Below are 24,075 nucleotides of genomic sequence, written 5' to 3' on the forward strand. Positions count from 1 at the left end.
ACCAAACACCCTTGTCTCTTGACCGCTGAACTCTACATAACACAGATACTCGCTGTCACTAAACGAGCTGTTTATCGAGTTGGGCAATGCTTTCTGGGAAATGTAGGCCAAAGCGATACCACTGAATTTACTGTGTCACATGTAAATAACATACACAACCCACACATTGTTTTTAGGTCATATACAATGAGAAGATATTAAACACTCATTAAACACGCACATGTGGGTGTTTATTGATTCACTGTAACACAAGGAGGACAAGAGCAGCTTCTTACAGCTTTTATTTATTTTTTATTTTGGGTGGACTTTCTTTAAAGGGAATGTAGATAATTTATGTTGCCCCCTTAAAACATACTTCATTATACAGCTGGAGAACTGAGAATGGAAAAATGAAAAGAGGAGGACCTTAAACAAAGTCTTATTAGAGTACATTTCACTCTCACAAGCCAAACTTGGTAAAATAACTCACTTCAACAGAACCAAAAGAGTATTAGGACAGAATGGGTTGTCCCTCAGTACACTGCTTCACATGACCCGTTATATTGAAATTATTATTTGGAGCCCCAAGCCCTGTGTGTTATGACAGCAAATACAACCCCCTTTCTTAACTGTGTTTAATAATTTAAAACATTGAACAATATCACTTTTTTTAAATGTATGATCTTAGAATAGATTACAACGTAACACCACCAGGAATAGAGAATGATCAAGTAAACTTAGTAAATAAAAAAATGAAAGAAAGAAAAGGACAAGATGGAATGACAAGTTTTGTTTGTGTAAGCATGTCAATGGAACAAAAAAGGGGAAATAAAAAGTGTACATTCCAAATCATGCAATATACAAATTTTAATCAAATATTATGCACAGTAAAATACTCAAAATAGGACAATGTATGATTTGGGATGTGTAATTTCTTTCTTCTCTTCCACCACTATCAGTAATTTTCAGGAACAGGAAAATACATATAGTCATTTCCGATCGACTACTGACAGAGCTGATTCCTTCTGTATTCATAGTCTACTACTGTGGGCAGAGGATCCTTGTGGAATGGCTGATCTGACCTTCAGGTCACCGACATCATTATCATAAGTTGTTATCTACAATAGCAGACAAATGTGTGGGGTTATGAACAGCTTATATGAACAGAGACGCCAGTTTAGATCTTGCTACTACTAGGTTAAGTCTTGCTGGACTAGGTGGTGACATAAATGATGCAAACTAAACAATCAAGTGCCTCTGAGAGTGAGTTCCAAAGAGGAGGCCACTTCTTTAAAAGAAATGTCCATCTTAACATATCAATGCACAAAACATTGTCAAGGCAGTTGTTTAAGGGAAAAGAAACACTGGGGAATAACACCGGCCTGTGTGTAGTAACTGTGATGCAAACATCAAAGTGGCACCGTTTCACATGATTTCAAATGAAGACAAAAAACTACTGCTGTTGACAGAGCGATGAAGCCACGGTGACTAATCGAGAAGAACCTACAACCACTGACCACTTCACAGTCTCTGCTTACAGAGAACAACTGCAGCAACCCCATATACAGAGCAGCAGGTTGTAAAAATGCAGAAAGGTTCATAGTGTAAATAGTCCATTATTTAGTTAGTCGTTATTTGACTTTTTCAGAGAAATGAGAGAGGACAGAAATGCAACACAAGCAGCTCTCTTCTTCATGGCAAATAATCACCTGACCACGTGATGCCACTAAAAAGGGCAGTCAGCACCATAGAGGCTTCGTAAGAACACAATAATCCTTCTATACAATTACAATATAATAGCTTCTAGTAAACTAACAACTCCAGATTTCAGATGAAGAGGAGGCGTTGACCTTACAGCAAACTGTCCTGCACTAAAGCATAAATTTCACATTACAACACTAATCTGTTTCCAGTTTCAAATTCATCATTGATTTGTTGGAACTTCATGTGGTGGTGGGAAGGGTGGGGGTAAAGTGCAACTGAGCACAGTTGGATCAGGGATCAAATTTACTGGAGAGGGAGCTGGGGCTCTATCAGACTCACAGAGTGCTGGAGTAGGTCCGACTGCATGACTAAGGCACAGAGCAAAACCACTGATCTGCTGTACAAATCTTCTGTCGTACCAATGATTCTGTTACACTCGCACTAGCTGATCGGTTCTGAGCATTGCCGCAAGGAAATTAAGGCAACAGCTCTGACAATAGATAAAGACCTATGCCTTACATGTAGCTTTGGTTTCATTGCTGATCTATCCTCACTGCAGTCACCCAGTGTCTCCTCTAGGCTCGCTGGAAAAGGTGGCTGAGAAGAGCAGAATCCCAATTTCTCCAGCTAGTACCAGTCTGAGAAAGATTCAGTCACAATTGTTTAATGAGCAGGAAGAAAGGGGGGGGGGGGGGCAAAGGCGCAGATAGGCTTTCAACAACAACAACAAAAAAAGGACAAAAACAACAAACAAAAACTTCAAAACAGTAAAAACACAATTCAACCATCAACAGAGAAAAGTCCAGTTGTCAACGTTACATAACACGACTGTCATAGACCAAGTTGCCACTAGAGTGGAGGGCAAAAAGGTACACAGGATAGAGCAGAAAACGCAGGGCATCCAGGAACAGGAGCACGGTACAGGGTCAGAATCTGGGCGGGAAAGGGAAACCGTATGAAGTTGAAAACCAGGAAGTTAAATCAAAGTGCACTGCAGAAAATAAAAGGGGACATGTACTCTGCAAAACAACATCAAGTGTCAGAGAATAACAACATCGTTTGGGGACGCTGAAGTAAGAGGGCAAGGGGAAATAAATCTTGGAAATTTCAGGACTAGTAACACAGCAATGGAAGTGCCAGCAGCAGTGTGTTTGTAATATGATTATGTTGTGTTTCGGCGAAGGAGGGAGGCGGGGCTTATATGGCCGGGGTTGGTGGCTTCTGGGGCTGTCGGACACAATCAGCACTGAGAGAAGGTCTGCTTGATCTCATCCAGCACATTCCCAAGCAGCGTCGGCTCGTCACATTTTGCGTCAATAGAAACTGTCTGACCAGACTGGGAGAAAGAGGAAGAAAGACAAGGTCACTTAAAAAAAAAATACTGTAACTATAGCAAAACATACTTTATCATAAATATCAGCACTTTTGGAATGCAATTATCCTGAAACCCAGATGGTAACCGTCCTTCAAATCCATAATCATAATTTCATCAAATAAACTCTCCCTGCTTAGTGATGTGGGGGTAGAGAGATATTCCACTGGCTCACTTACAAATTTGACCAGCAGACAGACATGATGACCCTGGATAGACCTGCTGTACATGGAGGAACAGGAGTCGATCCTCTCCACAACTGATCAAAGAAAACAAACAAAAACACACAAAAAAACACTGTGGCTTTCTGGAATAACACGTGATCCAACATAAAAGCATTAAGTCCCTCCTTAAAGTGTGCCTTGATTTTTCGCAATTTAAGTCAATGTGTGTGTCCTGGTGTGTTATGTACCTGAGAAGTGGTGATGGAAGCAGATCCTGGCTAGAAGATGGTGAAAGGGCATGTTGACCCCCTCCAGTTTGAGAGTGCTTCCCTTCAGGTCACCTGACTCCAACAGCTTTGCAAACGCATCACTGGCAAAACAAGAAAAGGTACAAATCAGCATTTGGTTTCTTCTTGACCACAAATAGCCACCAAAACATTCAGCCTGAAGGAAAACAAAAATAATCAGCAAACAATCAATGACCTAGCACCAAAAAAAAGAAAAATCACCAACCTGTAGCAAGGGGTAGTGATTAGGTAGGAGGTGCAGGTAAAGTGCAGTTTAAAGTCCAGTTTCTCATGAGTAGAAGACTCCTCGTTCTGCAGGAACAGAGCAACAAACACTCACTACTATAATATTATGTTTCCCTTCTGGCATTCTCTTCCGTAGAGAGACCTGAGTGAAAATGACACTGGAGCTGAGAAGGATTTCTAGACAGAGCTCGAGCTGCATCCACACTGCTACTGCTTACAAAATGGGAACAATTGTACAACAAGGTCCAAAGTCCTTGTTTTTAATTTTTCTGACTTATATTTGACATAAACAGCAGCAAACAGTAAAGTTTATGAAGAAATGGAAATATATTATGGAAACTATGAGTGTTCCCATACTAACCTTTACGATGAAGGTTAATGTTCCCTTCAGTTTCTGTGGCATCACGATGCTCTGCACGGTGAAGACAAATCGCGCCTCATTGGAGACACCTGAAAGATAAAAAAAAGTTAATCAAACTAAACTCAAACTCTCTCGTCTTAAAGAAATACAGCCCGCTGATAATCACTGACCAGGTGGAAGTTGGAAGGGAACAGTGAGGCCATCGTGTGGACCCGACCCCTCTGGTCTCTGAAGCTTGGAGTTGAGAGAGTCCAGCACGTTGAACTCCATTGATTTGAGGAAGCTATCACACTTGTTTTCAAATATGACAGACACCACGACCTGACTGCCGTCCTGCAGGTTCCCCTGGATGTCATAAACCTTGAATGGTGGGGGGGAAAAAACAGAAAATCATTGTTTTATTTAATAACTTATTTGCAGGTGGCTATTTCTTCCTCCTCGTTTTGTTAGAAGGAACACGGGTTCATTGAGAGAAGAAACGCAGTGAACACAACACCTTATCAACCCAACACCAAGGCACACGTCACTGTTCTCAAGAAATCACTGCAATCACTTTTTTTTTTAAAAGATACTAATAATGACACTGCATGAGGGGCACGTTTGTAAAGAGCAACAAGAATACAGAGAAACACATCTACGGAAGAGCTTTAATAATATTCTGTCACTGACAGAACTAAAACCAATACCTGATCAGCGTCTTCCATCATCTTTAAAACAAAAAAAGGGAGAAGTTGCGGATGGATGATTCAGTATTTTTAACTGGCTGCAAAAATGTGTATTCATTGTTGATACATTAACTACACTTTTATTTGCAAACATAGTGACACAGCATTGCTGCAAAAGCAAAGTTTCCAGTGTGAACCTCATCACTCTTTTATAATGTATAGAAGGATACAAGCAAAACCAGGCAGATGAAGAATGAACGATTATATGGTGGAAAAGACTCAATATTCTGATTACATTTTTTTAATAATAACAGTAAATAACTGTTTAATGCCTAGAGCAGCAAGTCATCACTCACCATTTTGATGTAGGAGTTCTCAGCCAACAGGCAGTAATTGGACATGGACTGCAAAGAGACAAGAGCTCAGGTTAGAACAGGAATTCTCTGTCACTCAGTATGCCAACTAAGCAACGGGACGTGCTTCAACATGGCTGATGTATAATGAGTAAAGCAGAGTGTGTGTGTGTGTGTGTGTGTACACGAGAAGCCGTCAAGAGCGATTCTGAAATAATTGTACTGGCTACATGCAGCACTAATTTGTTCAGCCTTTATTTTTTCTTTGAACTGCAAAATTAAAATCAAGATAAGAGTAGAGAAAGATCCCAGAGTGGCACCTTCCTTCCTTCCTTCCGTCCATAATTAACTTCAAACATCATACAAACGTCATTTCTTGGTTTTAGGAGGCCTATTAAACACATGAATGAAAAATACTGACTGGCAAAGGCTCCTCCTCCTCCTCCACAGTGCCATTCTGCACCGACTCTTCTCCTCCTCCATCACTGTGGCGATGATGGTGATGATGCCTCTTCTTCTTTTTCTTCTCCTTCTCTTCCTTCTCCTTTTTCTGCTTCTTCTTCTTATGCTTGGATGACTTCTGGACATTGAAAGATGGGGGGAAAGATTGAGTTAATTTATGACACATTTTAGACATTTTGAAAGTTGACTTCGTAATGAATCCTGGTTACTGGTACAACTACACCTCCAGAGAACCTCACTAGAACTGGCAGGCCTCTGTAAATAATTTGCACAGACTTGTGAAAAGAACATGAGCTAGCTGCCAATGTGCTGCATCCTGTCAGGTCACAATGAACAGGGATCTCTAGCACCACAGCCAAACTCTCTACTTTGTCATCAGCGGTGACTCACAGTCTCCTCCATCTCAGTGTCTTTGGGCTCATCGGGCTCCAAGTCCTGTGCTGCTCCTGAGACCACCTCAGCCACAGGGGCTTCTGCTGCTGCTGCTATTTCCTGTTTACACACACACAGACAAAAGCAAACAACAAGGCCTAAGCAAGAGCAACCATAGCATGCAATATTAACAGGAGTATGTGCCACTTCTGTTTTGATAGAGGTGAGTAAATTTAGTGACTGCTCTCAATCATGAAAGCTATTCATGTTCAGCTGCAACCGACTGAGCTGCAATTCCATAAATTGATACCGTTTAACCAGAAATGGCGAATTCAACCAAAATAAGTTGATTGTTAACTAGGATGATTACCTTAACCCACCATACAAGCTGATACCCGTCATATTAAAAGAGTCTGATGTGCATTAGAGATGAGTACACTTCTGAAAGTGCTCTATGTCAAAAAAAAAAGACTTCCACAAAGAAATGTGTTTAAAGGTCCCATATTATACCATATTTCTTCAAGTTAACCTAGTTCCTTGGTGTCCAAATGAACATGTCTGTGACATGCATTGGTCAAAATACCATAAGGATGAAGCACCACAGCAGTTAAATCACCCTGCCAAAACAGCCCTGTTCAGAACGCTCTGTTTAGTAGTATCTCTTTAGGTCCACCTTAAAGGTCCAGCTTTAAAAAAAAAATATCAGCCACAGAGTCTACTGTGAGCTAACAGCAGTTAGCATTTGGAAAAGTGATAATTTGCAGGCTCTAGCAGACACATTGCCGTATAACATGTATCCACTAGACAGATAAATCCTCTGAGGCTGGAAGTTTGTGTATAACTCTGTGTTGCACTGTGGAGCCAAGAATAGAGCTTTTCGCGGACTTCCGGTTTTTGGATACCGTTGCCCTCGCCAGCACTCTGGCGTGTTTTTAGCACAAAGCGGAGCTCAGCGAGACAACAATTCCAGGAATTTAGCACATTGTGACGTCCAAAGGAGTGTGGAAGTCAACATTTTGTGTTTTATCTGCTGTACTTAGACTGAGGAGGACCCCAAAAACATGTAATCTTTTTTCACACTTTGCCGACTGACAGGACCTCCAGAGTCCCAAATATAAGGATTTAAATGATTAAAAAGTTGATTTTGCATAATATGTCCCCTTTAAGATCATGGATCTGACCATTTCTTTTCCAGTTAGTGGCATTATTAACAGTCTTTCTGGGTGCACTACTTTACTTATTTAATGGCAGATTACTGCAATAAACTGTTGGTTTATTCGTCGAAAAGGTCAAGTCCCGTGACTAGATACTGTATTGTCTGGGTGTGTATGCATGTGCATATAAAAGAATGTAGATTTAGTATTTCATACAGACTATATATTGTATACTATATATATATTGTTTTGACAGATCAAACTGTGAGAAAAAAAAAACAATCCTATGTGCGACTATAGACGAAGCAGTGGCACACACAGGGTGACATGGTGGCGACAGGAACAATTGGAACTGACCCCAGATCAACTTCCAGTGAAGCTCAGGCAACCTGCATTCACTCATCATCATCATCACAACAACCACCACTATGACTTCAAGACCGAAACGACATCCAGCGATCAAAACAACGGCTAAGGAAGAGAACCGCAGACGTGAGACCAACACACACACACACACACACACAGACACACACACAAACACACATATACTGGTAGACAGAGGGAGGCTGGAGAATGGAAGAGGAAAGTGTTATGTGACCTTTGAAAGAGGAAGCAGTGTCAAAAGGACAGTGTGAGGAAATCAAAAGAATATCACTGATCCACATCGGGAGGCAATAGAGAGAGAGATTGCGTGACAAAAAAGCAACATATGACGTAGACCAATAATTCATGGAGTGAATAAGGGGGGGTGTGTTAACTGAGGAGATGAGGGGAAGGGGAGGGGACTCCACCTGGGTGTTAGAGGGCACTGGAGCATTTGAGAGCCAGAAATCCAGATCCGAAACCTAGAAGAGGAAGGGAGGGAGAGGAATGCGCAGAGGTGAGAGGGGTGAGGGCCAAACAGGGTTCTTATTACTACAACTAACCACAGTGGATACAAAGATTACACAGCTCTATTTCATGATTACAAGAGACCCAGCAGTCACTTATGAGGAAACTGATACTCGATCATTGAAGCTGATCGAGGGACTGGTAAGATGAGAAAGATCAAAGTTTGACTGTAACTTTCCACCAAAAACTGTAGACTTCAAAATATGGTATTTTAAAAGTATGAATTGTAGATTACTAGATTTGCTCTCAAAACAAGCATTTTTGAGATACTAGGATATTAAATTCAGGACATACCTCAGCACTGGTGGATGTGGGCAGCTCTGCCACTTGATTGATTTCCTCTGATTGGACGACAGGCTCATCGACCTCACCCCTGAGAAGATCTTCCTCCTTCTCCTCATGTTTGTGTTTTTTCTTCTTCTTCTCATCTTTGCTCTTCTGAAAATACCAGAATAATAAATTCAGCTGTGTCACACTATGGTCGAGAAAGAAACTTAACGTGAGGTTGTTTTGATAAGACAAGCCCCACCTTCCTCTCCTTGTCTTTATCCTTCTTCTTCTCCTCCCTCTTATCCTTGCCACTCTTCTTCTTGGGCTGCTGTGTGGCAGCAGTCTCTGCATCTCCATCTTCTACAGGGCTTTTTGCAGCCTCTACTGCACGATGTGACCTGACTGGTAGTTTCTCGCTGTCTGCGAGAGGCCTGGACAAACAAAAGAGTACAGATACATTTCAACCTTTCTTGGATGAGGACCCTTGGATGAAAAGAGTAGGCTCTTTATGGAGTTGGTGCCATCATCTGGAAAATACTTAAACCTTCCGAATGTGTTAAGTGAAAAGGAAAGGTGAAAAGGGACTTGCAGGGTGCAGCAACCCACTGAATTCAGGCATGTATTCTGCTCTGTGTGGCAGCCTTATTCAAAATGATGAGTTCAGCCATTCCTTTGAGAGCTCGAGCTGGAAGCATTAGACATTCTCATACAGCTAGAAAAGCAAACTAATCATTTTTTGACCCCAGCCTGGCCCTTGCAAGCGATGACCACATTCACTACAGCCCCCTGCTGGCTCTTCTCTGTAAAACATCACTGTGCTGTCATCAGCCACACACAGAAAACACACAACCTTTAGTAAACAAAACAGAAACTTTGTCAGTGTGTGTGTGTGTGTGTGTGTGTGTGTGTGTGTGTGTGTGTGTGTGTGTGTGTGTGTGTGTGTGTGTGTGTGTGTGTGTGTGTGCACAAACAATACTAATTTAAAAAGATACCCAAAATAAAAAGCTTACAGTCATAGATCTGAAATAGAGTTATCAATACTGAGGCTGATTTCCCATTACTCTTAGCTTTAACCCAATACTATTGCAATTATTAGCAATTATTTCTATTTTAGTATTGGTTTTAGGGCGTGTGTCATTTATACCAAGGGCCAGGCTAAGGGTACAACAGCTGGTGAGAATTAGGAGGTATGGTTTATATAACAAACTCAACAAAGGAGAATCAGGGAAACAATCAGCCTAAAGCCTGATTTATACTTCATTGATTAAAGAAAAAAACGATTTTGCTGCTTACTGCTGCTAAACTTAACTTAAAAAACATTGTGCAGTGCTTTCAATTCATGCTCCCATGTAATGATTCAATCATCTCCATGTAACCACACATGAACATGTTTGTTTCCATATCTATGCTACGTATTCTTCATTTTGATAATAGACGGATTTGATAGATATTATTGTTATAATTGTGGACAAAGACTATTCATGTATTCACCGTCTGACGCTTTATCCTCCACATGAGGGTCACAGGGGCCGCTGGAGCCAAACCCAGCTGTGAATTTACTTGACTTTAACTGAGAGATCAATGATGTGGTCAGTGGGTCAGTTGAAACAATCATGTGAGGCTGTTTTTTTGGTTCAATTATAGTTGAAGATGAAACTAATATACTAAATATAAATAGAGATGTGAGTACTTATCACAGTGCACTACAAAGCACTATGGAAGCCGTCAAATTAAATGACAGCTTCCGCATTGGTGCACGACAAGAATGTGCGATGAAGTATAAATCAGGCTTAATAATTAGGAAAGGCGCCCTAAAAGCATGTTTGTACTGATTTTCTTTTCCAAGAAAAACAAATGATAACAACTTTAAAAGGAGCCAATTTCATGTGGGAAAATGGTGAAAGATAATGTCCTGAGAAGATCAGCAGCAGTCATTCAAAATTGTCTTTGAGGTCATGTTAAGATCTCTTTTAGAAGGCAAATAAATGATTAAACAGCAAATTGAGAAACAACTGCTGGTATTGTCAGGTTTATACAAGTAAAACTATTGTATAAATGTATACTGTTAGTATACAATGTCAAATGCTGTAATTTAACAATAGATATTTGAAATAGAAGAGAAGGAGAAGTGCAAAAAGAGGAAGAAGGCACAGCAAACTCTAAGAGAGTGAATAAATGACAACTATATTAGCAAAGATAACTATTTGAAGAAAGAGAGAAAAAACAACAGAGGCAAGCCAGGTACATGTTGGGAGTCCAGGTCCTGTGGTTGGGGAACTACTCACCTACGCCCCGCCATTTCCAACAGACTGCCCACACAGAGGCAGTGATGGGTGTGTGTGTAGGCATAGAAAGGAGAGGAAGCAGAAAGCAGAATGCCATGAGGAGGAGTCAGCACGAGGGAAAGGACCGAGTCACAGTGGATGTGACGCTTTCACCAGGGAAGTCAAGATACACTCAAACACATAAATGCTCAAACACGTATATCTAAAAACATGATACAGATTAGTTATACTTTATAAGTGTAAGTTCAGTGAGCTTTGAAATGATGATCAAAGATTAGATGACTGACTGGCATAGACTCAATAATTTCAAATGTAAACAAAGGTCAACAGATTTAGGATCTTAAGTGTCGCGATCATATCGATAACTCACTTGTCCAAGTCGATGTCCAGTGCTTTGTGAGGGTCATTGGGGTCTTTGTCGTCATCGTCACTGGGTAAGGCATTCTAAAGCAAGAAGGTTTGTTTATCCATTACCAGGACTTACAAAACATGAGAAGCAAACACCTGAGCAACTGATTTGTACTCTGAGAGCTGAGAAAGCAAGTGAAAAAAATAGCATTAAGAGAAGATTATAAATACATTTAGGGAAAAAAAATTCTTATGGTTCCTTATAAACGTATAACTTGTGATGTTATGCAGCTGCAGTGCAGTGTACCTCTGGCATCTCCTCAGTAACGATGTCGACCATGTGCGCAGGCGTGATGTCCTCCTCACTCTCCGGGCCAGAGTCATGTTTCTTCCCTCGTCCACTGCGCTTTTCTTTCCTCTTCTTCTTGTCCTTCTTCTTCTTCTCTGCTCTCTCCTTCTGCCGCCGCTCCTCCTCCATCTTGACGTACTGGTCAGACATAGGCAGACCTGGTGGGACACAAGAAAGAAACGGGTGTACTACAACAACAAAAAAAAGACACTGATAACAAATACGTGATTTCTTATTTCAAATTCAAAAAGTGCAATTTTGACACGCAGAATTGACACATAAGGAAGAAAACAACATTCCAAGACAACAAACGAAAGAACCAAAAATGTGTCATAAGTACCTTGATGTTGTGTCTCACCTGGAACCTTGAGAGGAACACTGAGGTCAATCTGCACAACTGGGATGTGCTCCACTCCAGGAGAGTCCTGGTAAACCTGCACAGAAAAAGCAAATACATGCTAAACACACTCACTGTATATATTTTATAATATCTAACAACACCTTTTTTGATATATCACAATTACATAAGAGGGTTTGAAACAGAAACAGGATTAAATGATGACGTGGACTCTGAAACAGCCTTGTGATGATGTAAACAAACCTTCTGAGAGGATGGGGAGGCCTTGATGTAGAATGGGTTGTTGGCTTGCTCCTGCTTTCTGGCTTCTCTCCTCTAGGAATAGCAAAGACAAGGATCACAAGAATTAAATCATTGAAGGAAAAACTGATTTACTCCGAGTAGAACTTTAACAGGATTAATAAAGCTTGTATTGTAGGTTTTAAAGATAACATTTAAATGATTACAGCTGCATTTGGGACATAATATTTGCAAAATGGAGGAAAAATAACTCTGTGTGATCAGAAAAATGTACATCTAAAAATGAATAATTTTGAATAACAATGAATAACAAACATCCTTAAAGTCATCGACCAGCTTACCCTTGCCAGCTCCTTCTCGTCCACCTCTATGTGACGGGGGCGCGAGTGTTTGGTCTCCTCCTTAGTAAAAATAGCCTTGGGCTGCTCGTCCTCAGACTCGCTCTCAGAGGGAGGCTCGTTGATCCAGGCGTCCAGGTCCAGACTGCAGAAACAAACTCAGTTACACAATGCTTTAAAAAGCCACACATTAAGCAAACAAGATTTGAAATGCAGTCTATTTTTTTTTTTTTTTTTTTACTCTGTAACATTTCAGTTTTATAATGCATGATCTTCTTGTGCAGAGCCTAACGTACCCTTCAGGAACAGGCACTTTCTTCTGTGCCTTGGGGGCTACAGGGTTGAGCTCTCCAGCAAACAACGCATTCACTTCCTCTGCTACTTCCACATCCTTCTGCTGCAATTTCTGGATGTACTTGACAAGCTGCAGAATGCATGATGCCTGTGGACATGACATAAAGCACATTTAAGTTGACATATCTATTATGGTTTGGGCGCAAGAACACAAGATGCTCCTCAAATTTGTGGCTATTCTTCTCTTACCCTCTCTTGCACCTCCAAGTTGGCGCTCTGGACAAACAGCGGTAGCCTCTCAATCATCAGCTGGCTGGTTTCCTGTGCAGTGGTGCTGTCAGTGTTGCCCTCCTGGCTCTTCAGCACGGTGGCAAAGAGCTTGGCTGCATTCTGCACATACACTGCCTGAATGTGGCCTGGTAGCGTGGCCACCTTTGGACGTAGCATGGCCTCCAGAGTCTGCATTGGGTTCTCTAGGTGTCTAAAAAGAGAAGAGGTATATCACATATCACAGAGTCAAATTGAAAGCCTTAGATTGATTTTACAATAAGTGTAAAGAAAACCCTTTGAGTAAATTTTGGCTGTCAAGGGAAGGAGACACTGGCGTGGGAAGCTGATCAAAATAGCCAGTCAAGAGTGGCTTGTAAACCAGTGTTAATATGCACGAATCCCAGTGAGAGAAAATAAACATACTCTGAGAACTCGCCACAGATCCAGGCTGCGGCATACGAAACTTCACAGATGCCGTTTCGCTGCATGTTGCCAGTCAGCAGGTGGGCGTTGTCCAGCAGAGTGGCCATCTGGGCAACAGCAAAGGCCCGGATAGCTTTGACCCGAATAGCAACATCCAGCATCTGAGAGGCAATGAGATGGCCGTGCCGTGTGCCCTCTAATCGGGTCAGCTCCACCAAGATACTAATGTACCTGTCAGGCACATAAAATAAAGGTGCTGTTCAATTAAACGTACCCAAAGTGGAGACATCAGACAAGACAAAGCTGGTAAGAGACTGACCATTCAAAGTTGGTGATGTATTGGTAGTTGCTTTGACTGCAGATGTCGATGATCTTGGTGAGAAGTTCGTCTCTGTAGGTGGTTCCCTCTGCTTTGTCCACATGAAGCATTAGCTTCTTTACGATCTCCATCAAGTTCTTTTTGGACACCTGAACAGACAACAATCATCAATCAATCAATCAATATTCACTAAAGTGTTGTATTTCCACAGAATGACACCTGTAGTTGAAAATCAAAAACATACCAATAATCAATTCTCACACAACCATTAATTGATAATTAAGGAAACGCCATAAGCAAAATAGTTAAATAGTTAAACAGTAACTACTTAGTTCGACAACTTCGAGCTGGAAACTGTGTCACTGTCTGATTAAACTGGTTCATTGCATTCTACACATTAAGGCAGCTTGTTAAAATCACACAGCAGTTAAAGAACTCATTACCAGTCTTGCTTAGAATAAAGATAATTACTCAGTCAGGTTGTTTAAACCAACACAAATAATGTGGTTTGAAATAGATTCATTTATATTCCTCAACAATTAAACAAAAAAAATGTGTTTCCATACCATCCCATAGAGCAGGTCAAGAGCTCTGAGGCGAATGGATTCATCCTTGTCGTCCAGACACTGGAGGATGAGGTCTTTGTGAGACTGCACTGACTTGGGATGGGTCTTCAGGATCTTTGACATGGCCAGCAGGCCCAAGTACTTCACTGCAAAAGCACACACATGTACATGGTCAAGTTCTCCAGAGACTAAATTCAAATATGTCTACTTCCAGCTTCTACAGCCTCAAACTATTAGAATGGAGTCAATACATTTATTTATTTAAGATCCTACCATTTATAAACATTACATACTATATATTTCCAGGTCAAAGATCTCCTTAATTGTTTAAGTTTTAGCCTCTCACTAAGATCTGTGTATCTGCATATAAAAATATAGTAGTAGTAGTAGTAAGTAAATACAGCATAAATATTGTACTGTTGTGTTATTTTTAATTGCAATAATCTAATCAAATTACATTAGTAAAATAAACAAACTAAATATCAAATGGAAAGGATATTAAAACACACAAAGAAAAATAAAGGACATACAAACACATACACATGGGACAACACACACACACACACACATGCTGGAAACAGTAGTTTTGTTTTGCTTTATCCTTTATCGTATTCCTGGCAGATTTTTCCTCCTCACCATATAGATTTTTTAAAAATTCAGAAAGCTGCTGAATCACAACAATCTGTTGATGCTTTAATCTGGCAGAGACAAATGCCTCTCAGATTCCTGGATCAATAAATGTATGTCTGGCACTGACCTTGTGGTGAGGTGAGGCTGGTCACTGCAGTAAATATATTAAAACGTTACATGGGACGTGGGCACTGGAATTGCCTCTGAATCTACATCTGCTATGAAAAAATCTGACGCAAGCAGCTCTGCAAAATGTGTACAAGTTTGAGGCAGTAACACACAATTGCTCTGTGAAATGTGAGGGGGGAAAAAAAGAGAACGTTGTTTACTACCTTCATTCCATTCCTTGGCAGGATTTTTGTTGTTGATTGAAAAACTTTGAATACAGGGGCACTTCTGTGCACAGAATCAATGCAAAAAATATTGAAGTATGTGTTGTTTTCAGCAACATAGTGCAACAAAACACTTAAGTCTAAGTATAATGCATCTAATGCATTTTTCGCATCAGCTGAATTTCAGCCACCTTAATGTCAAATAGATTATATATAGTATTTATATTACATACAAGTAAGTTTTCAAATCCAGTGTTTCGCAAAGTGCTAAAATGGATAAAGAAATAAAAAAACACTGGTTCTCAGTCTGCTCTATTAACACCAGACGTCTAAAGTCTACTTCAAACACAAGACTATCTACACGTCTATGAGGAATAAAGATAACTCGAATCCCAGTAGCAGTTAGGAGTGGGCAAGGGGAAGTATTTTGAAACCAAAGCTTGTTGTTTGAGAATAGCAAAGTGGCAGCTTTTACCACAAAAAAACAAGCTACAAGCTATCTTCTTTCACTGTCACCAGTGGCTTATCTGTAAAATGTGACTTAAGTTAACCTGAATCCCAAGCAGGCCATCTAACTGAGGGTTAAACGTTCGAGTTATCCAAAAGTCAGGGCATCTACGTTACTGTCGTCTAAAAGGGGAGGACTGTTCCATCGACGGAAACACGCAGACAATGAGAAAATGACACACTGCAGGCATTGACAGAAGGCTCACAGTTCTGGTCCGAGTCTTCGATCAGGATTCGTAGTTTCTGCACACAGAGCTGAGGGAGAGGAATGGAGAGAGAGAGAGCGGGAGAGGTGCAGAGCCATTAACACCAGCCATGTCATACAAGCAAAATTCATATTGAATGAATTGCATGTGATTTAGTCTTCGATAGCACAAGGAAACATACAGCTCTGCTATTCTGTTTGACATTTACTTTTCACACACACTGTATACTATGTTAGGACAGTCACACATGAGAATAATAAGAAAAAAACAGCTGAAAACATGCACAGTGATTAAACTGGAGTGGAAAGGATTAAAATAAGAATATAACCACATCAAAGTGGAGACACAGGAGTGGACCTGAGAGGCTTACCTGGATACTAGCACTGTGGTTAGGCATCCCAGACGACAATGAAATCAACACTGTAATGCAGGAAAAAAAACATTTGTGAAGGGAAAAACAGGTTCAAAGTGGACATTTTTTCTTAGAAGTATCCTGCTAAATCTATCAAGTGTGTATGCCCAAGTTAAATTGTTTAGGCATTAAGTAAGGCTTATACTTAAATGAAAAAAATGCTGCCATTAAATATGTCCTTCTTATTCTTGTACATGAAAATAAATAATATATAATAATAAATAAATTATGTGCGTTTAAATGTCTACGTGCTTTACTGACCTGCAATCACAGTGTTGACACATTCATACAGCAGAGACATGGCAGAGGTACTGTGAGACATAAGGACAAGGTAAGAAATTAAGAGAGCGCAGATTATCACTGATGTATTCATCGCATCAGATTTGTATCATATCTGTGGAAATGTGTACAGTATAGTTGAGGGATTCAATCTCACCTGTGGATTAGGTTTGTCAGGGGTTCTATCAGCTTCTTTCCTAACCGTGGCTCGAGTGGTGTGAGTGCACCAAACTGTAAAAAAACAACAGTGTTATTGCACATATACACTAAATAATAGAAATAATGAATAAACTAATTTGGATACCATTACTAATACTATTGCACGTTATCAAGGAAGCCAACCAATCCAAATAAATGTATGTAGCCACTTACCAGCTTGATGATCTTGATGAGAACCCAGTTATTTGTAGAAGAAGTCATGAGCTTGAAGAAGAGAGGGGCGAGGGACAGGTAGTTCTTGGGGTTTCTGCGTGCCAGCTCACAGATGACATTCACCGCTGCTGACTGGACACCTTGAGAGGAGATAACATCAACACAAAAGTCAGAAACCTCAAAATCAATAATTGAAAATAAATATTTACAGAGACATACCTATTTTTTTGTAGTGTTAAAATTCATAGTGGTAGGATGAATCAAGTGTGGCAAAAACAATTAAAGATCTCCATATATTCATTCATAAAACTCAATGCCCTTCCACAAATTCGACATAATTAAATACATTCATGTGTGTACGCATTTGGTCGGTGACATTTTTTTCGCCGGCCAAATTCACATGACAACGGCCAAAAACCGGCATATTCCGGATAACATAAACTCTGGCTTGGAGGAGTGTGATTTTCATGGTTTTTATGCCGCTGTCAGTACTGACGGCTGGGATTATGCAGGAGGTCGCAGAGCTGACTTTCTTAACTCCTGGTCAATAATGCTCGCATGCTAGCTGGCCGTAAACTGTGGAATGGATTTCCTGCATGGAGGCGTGCATCATTACTCCTCCGTTCGGGAAATCCATTCCACTTTTTGCAGCGAGCTAGAAGAGCAGTCAGTGAATCACATTTCTTCAGCAGATAACATTAAAGCACAGACATTATTATCGGACCGGAGATGGCTAAAGCTGGATTGTAAATTTGCGATCCGTGAATTACGTCTGCATCGGAACCCAATACTGGATCGGATCGGCTCCATCCCTAATCATAACAGCTTTTATTTTCAGCTTCTGTTATTCTATTCATATAATCTTAATAGCCAATATTTACGATTACCGTTACTGTCTACTGCTGTGACACTGTAAATGTCCCCATTGTAGGAGTAATAAGAGATTATCTTATTTTTAAAAATAATTTCTTCATAAATAAATAAGCTGTAGCTATGTTAGACACTAGAGACACTTGTAGCAAACAAAAATAGTTCTCTTAACTGTTGTGCGTTCCTAGACAACCCCGACAGAATCACAAATGAGCCTTCCTTAATCTTATATTCTTAGTTGCTGAATAATTCAGAGGGTTCAGGTGACAGAGAATGCCAAACGCCGACAGTACCAGCAGTGTCTATGCTTTATCTGGTCTGAAAGAAGAAATTATAAAAACCAAAACCAGACGCCTCTGCCAAAAACTGACAGAATATTTCTCTTCATAGTAGTAAACTGTGGGGGGGGAATTATTATTATTATATTATTATTAATGGTGAATATAATGTGTTTCCCATTACCTGGGTCTGGATCCTCAAGTTTCTCCTTCAGTCTGGGAAACGCTGGGCGAAGAGACTCTGGGTACTTGAGAAACACCTTGTACATGATCAAGACTGCTTTCTTTCTGATGTAGGGTTTAGTGTGGGACATCTAGAGAAAACAGCAAAGACCATAAAGACAGTTTGTTCAATATGTAGCTGGAAAGAAATCCAACAAAGGTAAGCTCTGAGGGTCATTTCTTGACAAACACTCTATAGGTGAGTTTCCATCAGGCGGTTTGTAAGCACATTTTGATTTGCACATAAAGACACCTAAATGGAAACACTCCACTACATTTTTAGGGTTTCAGGGAGGTTGAAACATTGGTGTATTTATCAAAAGTGAACATGAATATGTGCAATAAAAACAATGTCAGCAACTTTAAGACAGACATCAACAAATCACTTGACTGAAGCATCCCTCCTGCATCCATATTTAGCTGTACTGGAAAAGTAGCAGACAGTGGGCGAGAGGAGGAATGTGTTGACTGATGAAGAAACCACACTTTCCTGCTCTTTGTGCAGATGGAAGCAGCAGAGAAGCACCACCATATATAACACTGTGATGGAACAGCAACTATTTTGATAATACATTAATAGGTTTAGCTTTTTTCATGATTAAAACCAGATTTCTGGTTGTTCTAGCTTCTTAAATGTGAATATTTTCATTGTTTCTTTGCTCCACATAACAAAGGAATCATTTTGGTTTATGGACAAAACAAGACATTTGAGAACATCATCATTTCCAGGTTTGACAAACACTGATCAACGTTTTTTTTTAACATTTTCTGACATTTTATGGACCAAACGATTAATCGAGAAAATAATCAACAGATTCAGCGACTGCGAAAATAATCATTATCTGCATCCCCAATAGAAACATGCAGAAGTGTGCTTTTTCTTGTACCAAACCAAATTTTGCAATACATCTCAGTGGAAACTGGTGGTTATGACTCACCAGTGTCATGATATCATTGGCCAGATCCCGAGCTAGGTCAGGGGTAACAAAACAGGAGAGGCCGGTGAGGGCAACACCTGTGTCATACTGGTTGGGGCTGCTGAGGTCCTGTGTGTGAGAAGCAATAAAAAACAGAAAGTTCATAAGAAAGAATGGGTTGGTCGAGGGTTTATTAACAGTCCAGGGATGCACGCAGACCAAGAGTGTAACTGACCTTTCGGATCTGATTGGTTGTCAGCATGATCACGTCAGTGCTCTCATGAAAGCACTGCGAAGCTGCCAGATAACCGATCCTCTGTAGGAGAGACAGCAACCACAGAGAATCACATAACTGCGTTGTGTTGCATTTTAAGTAAGCTTGTATATTACATGTAGAACAAATCGTTTATTTTCAGTGGCTATTGCTAAGGTTAAGTCTTTACACTGTTGTGGATGTCATTAGTCATGGACAACAGGCTTATTACATATCTACACTTAACTGTGTCTTCTAAGCGACTGCAAGCCTAATTACATTGCCGTCGTACCTTGTACGTAAACTTGGAGGAGCTCATGACTTCAACGATGTTGAAAGCGGCCCAGCTGACATCGTAGCCCAGCATCTGAAGCTGTAACACACAAAAAAACAAGAGGAGACAAGACGGGGAGGGGATGTGGGTGAATAATAGGCGAATAGATCGGCTGTAAGCTGTTCCTGTGGCGCACAGAGAGACTAAACGATTTGAGCGGCAATCTCTTCTCAAATAGAGCAACAATGTTAAACGCAGGCCTAAGCTATAAATAGAAATGGTACTTTCATTTAAAACACTGTTCTTATTAAGTGCAGGCTGCTGGGGAAAGCAGCTCATCAGCTGCAAAAATAAAATATTCAAAAGGAGCTATGACATTTCTGAAAATCTGTGAGGTGGTTTCTAAACACTGATGTTTTTTTTAGACCATGATGAATACTCAAAAAATGGGCTTTGATTCACCATGATGCCGTTTGAAAACGAAACGATGTGCCACACTCAAATATTTTTTCAAAGTGTGTGTGTGAACTAATTAATCTTGGATTTGGTTCCAATTCCAGCCCATGGATTCAAAAACTGCATATAATCCATATCTTGTCTGTATTGTTTAAATATTTGTTGTTAAAATCTCATTTTCAATGTTCAATGTTCCTAGGCCCCTAATAATAACGTAGAATATGAATGGATACACTCTGGCATCATTTTAGTGATTTCCATTTTCAGCCAATGTGTAGACAATCTGTATTTTTTTTTTTTATGTATTTTTTTTAAGGATGGGTTTACAGTGAGAACAACAATGCACAGACACCACAAGTTGTCCTGCAAGTTCATCAGTGTCTGTACATCAAGCAGCAATGTCAGACAGAAAAACTCAGTGAATCAACAGAAGGTCTTACATAGGTGAGCTTGCACACAGCATTGGCTTTGACAGCGATGTTGTCCTGCTTGAGCTCCTGTTTGATCTCGTCGATGCACGTGGAGATATATTTGGCCTGCGGGGGCGACAAATGAGAAGACAAACAGACACCAAATCAGATTAGAGGTGGAGTGAAATCTAGAGGTTTACCATGCACCGGGGTCCAGCTCGTCCTAATTTCTAACTCTGGCTATATGAAGCAAAATATATACTGCAGCATCTTTATCTTAGTATGCTTCTAACATCAGCTGAAAATAGTTTTCAGCACTTCAAATTATAATGAAATTCAAGCCTCTGGTTGTGGGATTAAAATGATGCCAAGACTTAAATTCATGATTCATGTTCTGCTAAAAGACCTGGGTGAAGTCATATTTGACATGTGGCTCTGGCTTGTAGACCGCAAACACTTCCTCACCGCAAAACCATTATTGAAAAACATTAAACATCGTCTCTTGCATATCAGTTTGTCATGATGAATTTCCTGATAGATAGCTGGAAAATGACTGGGAAATAGCAATCAACATGACACAGGTACAAAATATATTAATATGCACTCTGACGTATTACACACATAATGACTTTGACATTTTTTTGCTCAGATTTATTAAATGCGTCTCTGTTTTCTGCCCATAAAAGGAGTTTAAAACCACAACCAACTGATTTCTTCAACTTTGGCTCACAAGCAAAACATTAATATGCAACCAGATCCAATCCAATTTTACACAATTATAATCAGACTGAGATGAAAGTACTTTATGAAGATAACCTATGCAGCAATATCACTGAGCCCTTTGAGGAACAGCATCCGTCAGTATTCAGTATTCCAGTCTAAAACAGCTTTACTTCTATCCATTTCTATAATAACAACAACATTGTATTTGATTTTAACAGACAGCAGAGATGCTCAGTGAAACCTCTGGCCGAGGCAATCACTTGACCATTGTTAAGAGGAACCACCTTGTTTGACAAACACGCATATGTATGGCTGAGAGTGTGTGCTGGTCATGTGTGTGTAGTCATGAGACAGCACACAGTGATTGGGGGGCAGAGCTCTGGTCACGTGATCCATCTCACTCTTCTTCAATGACCAATTCAGAACCCAGGGAAATATCTGAAATAGTTGCCACAGCTCCAGAGTACAGACAACCTTTTCACCAGTGTGGCAAGCTGAGCTGGAGATGTAATAACGAATAGCTTATAAAGTGTTAAAATAGTTACGGTTTTTTTATTTATTTTTTTCCGTTTTTAAACTAAGAAAAATTACAAACAGATGCAAACTTGAAATTAAACTTGTGCAAGGACAGACAGACAGACACACACCTCACACCTCGTTTCAAAAGTGCTTTCTGTCCCAAGGATGTGGGAGAGCGAGTGAACGAATGAATGAACAGTGCAAAGACTCAGCAGCAGCACACACGTGAAAATCAAATAGTGTGTATGAGAAATGGTGGGCAGACTGGGAATATGTCAACACATGTTCAGGTGGAAATACACACACACACACAAAGGTTTGCATAGCTATCTCTGTATGCACTTCCATTCATTTGGACACACACCACAGTAAATTAATATTTTAGCAAACTGGCCAGTGTTGACAGGGGAAACTGCCACCTTATCTAGGCTGCCCAGTTTGAATTACCACAGGCAAATAACTTATACCATACAATGAATTAAGGGATCAAGCCTTGATGGTATGGAATCTATTATTTATCTCCTCCAACGCAAATGTCTTTATTATTATAATAATATTGGGAAAAACTCTGTGTGCAAGTTGCTTGCCTACCGACATAGTAAGCAGCTGCAGGACAAATCTGCCACAGAATTAAAATGAAACTGCAACCAAAAGCTACCCACAAGTTAGACACGCTACTCCTTCATTTCACACCTGACCTGCAGCTTGAACCAGGTGCACACACACTCTGTGCAACAGCTTGTTATGACCCGACATGACACGGTTTTTTATGTGATAGAAGTGTGAAACTTTCGTCGATTTGTCAGTGGACACATCTGTACGGTCTGACTCATTCAAAACATTCATTTCCTACTCACTAAAATACATGATGTCAGCATGCATTTGAATCAAGGGTGGGGAAGCCCAGATGTGATCATATGTGGTCAAAGGAACGCATCAAGGAAATACTGTGCTGTGTAGTGAAGACGTACAATAACAACAGGTCTGAGCAGTGTTCATTTGATATGATTTTTCAACTACTATGTGTGGTTCACAATTCAGCCATAATTGTAAAAAATATGCTTTAATAAAAACAGTGTAACGTAAGACTTTGCATAAGATCAGTATAAATCATTAAGGTGCAAGAATGACTAGAAAGATATCCCGTTGTAGCACGTCAAGGTAAATAAAAAGAAAATATATTGGTGTCAGGTTATTTTGATTCCCGAAAATTAGCACAATCGGGATGCACGATATTATCGGCACGATATTATCGGCACAATATCATTATCAGCAGTTATTGGCTTTAAAATGTATAATCAGATATCAGCAAACACGCCAAGATCCGCTGATCTAACTGCCTAAAATAGTAGGTTGAAAAAGCTACTTCCTCCTTGACTTCTATCGTGCATCCCATACTGGCAACAATAATATCGCGTATCGTCCGATCCATTCTGCGGTCAGGTGACACGTTCAGCTCAAATTAGGGACAAAATGTCAGTGCAATGACGTCTGGATGTTCCAATATACAAACAGCAGCCGCTAAAGGTCAAACATCAATACGGTTATCAGCACTGGTGTTGACAGCAGAACCCTCAGGTGTGAAGCAGGACTGTGATACAACTATCGAGTTGTTTCCTCCGACCGTCTCTCAGCTAGCTAGGCTAGCTGTCATTAAAATCCCAACAAGAAGGTTTCCTCTTAAAACCTGGCATACCATTTTACTGTAAAGTTGGCAGCCATACGTACGTCATAACCATGGTCATAACCTGTTATTTAGTGACGTCAAATTAGCTTTCAGTGACCTCAACTAGCAGCTAAACAAAATACTTATTTTGGGTAGTTGCTAGCTAGCTGGCGAAATGACTGAGCGGACGCTAATGTTAGCAGAGTAGCAACCGTAAGCAGCGGCGTTAGCTGAATGAAAAAGGATAACGGTGACGTTTACTCTGACACACAAACGTCTCTGGATGTGTCGTTTAAAATGCTCCAAGTGACAGCGACGGTGATCGGTTTACCTCATCTTCCTTGTGATTCCGAATGCCACGTACTAAATCCTGGAGGTTTTTATCGAACATCCGATCGATGCTCCCTTTGACAATCTTCAGAGCCATGTCTCTCCGTGACTTGTGTCGCTCCTGTCCTCCGGGGCCAAGCGCCTTGCAGAGTTCTAGTGGGTGCCGACCGACCCGCTAGACTGTCTCTCATCCACCCGGCGACCGTGCGTGCAGGAGCTGTCGCTGTTTACCAAGCCCAGGCAGATGAAGTTGAGGCCAGATGGGGCGTCCCGTGCTGTGCCGAGACGCTGGCAATGGATCACTGTAGGAAATGGCTGACAAAATGGCGTCTGAAGTCAGCTGACTTGA

General features: G+C 40.5%; 1 protein-coding gene across 6 annotated transcripts; it reads right to left on the reverse strand.

Annotated features, from left to right (window-relative positions):
- Positions 1-311: 311 nt before the first annotated feature.
- ap3d1 (adaptor related protein complex 3 subunit delta 1) lies at positions 312-23,896 on the reverse strand. Of its 6 annotated transcripts, none has more exons than XM_083888108.1 (34): positions 23,728-23,896; positions 20,519-20,614; positions 19,641-19,721; positions 19,331-19,411; positions 19,117-19,224; positions 18,141-18,270; positions 16,809-16,948; positions 16,594-16,667; positions 16,419-16,468; positions 16,116-16,165; positions 15,746-15,794; positions 14,071-14,216; positions 13,505-13,653; positions 13,186-13,416; positions 12,742-12,973; positions 12,495-12,640; positions 12,202-12,343; positions 11,864-11,935; positions 11,621-11,696; positions 11,221-11,420; positions 10,936-11,009; positions 10,566-10,589; positions 8,540-8,711; positions 8,305-8,448; positions 7,911-7,964; positions 5,984-6,085; positions 5,553-5,711; positions 5,135-5,182; positions 4,284-4,473; positions 4,114-4,202; positions 3,733-3,818; positions 3,468-3,589; positions 3,235-3,314; positions 312-3,019 (listed from the first exon to the last, which is right to left on the reverse strand). In XM_083888108.1, exons 1-34 carry the CDS (start codon positions 23,821-23,823, stop codon positions 2,924-2,926), a joined length of 3,789 nt encoding a protein of 1,262 aa, XP_083744234.1. In that variant the 5' UTR covers positions 23,824-23,896; the 3' UTR covers positions 312-2,923. The 6 variants fall into 6 exon arrangements, with proteins under 6 accessions (XP_083744234.1, XP_083744233.1, XP_083744232.1 ...); XM_083888107.1 differs by having other exon boundaries at positions 8,305-8,445; positions 11,603-11,696; XM_083888106.1 differs by having other exon boundaries at positions 11,603-11,696.
- Positions 23,897-24,075: the final 179 nt, after the last annotated feature.

This window comes from Microchirus variegatus (genome assembly GCF_963457635.1).
Source record: "Microchirus variegatus genome assembly, chromosome: 4".
Lineage (NCBI taxonomy): Eukaryota > Metazoa > Chordata > Actinopteri > Pleuronectiformes > Soleidae > Microchirus > Microchirus variegatus.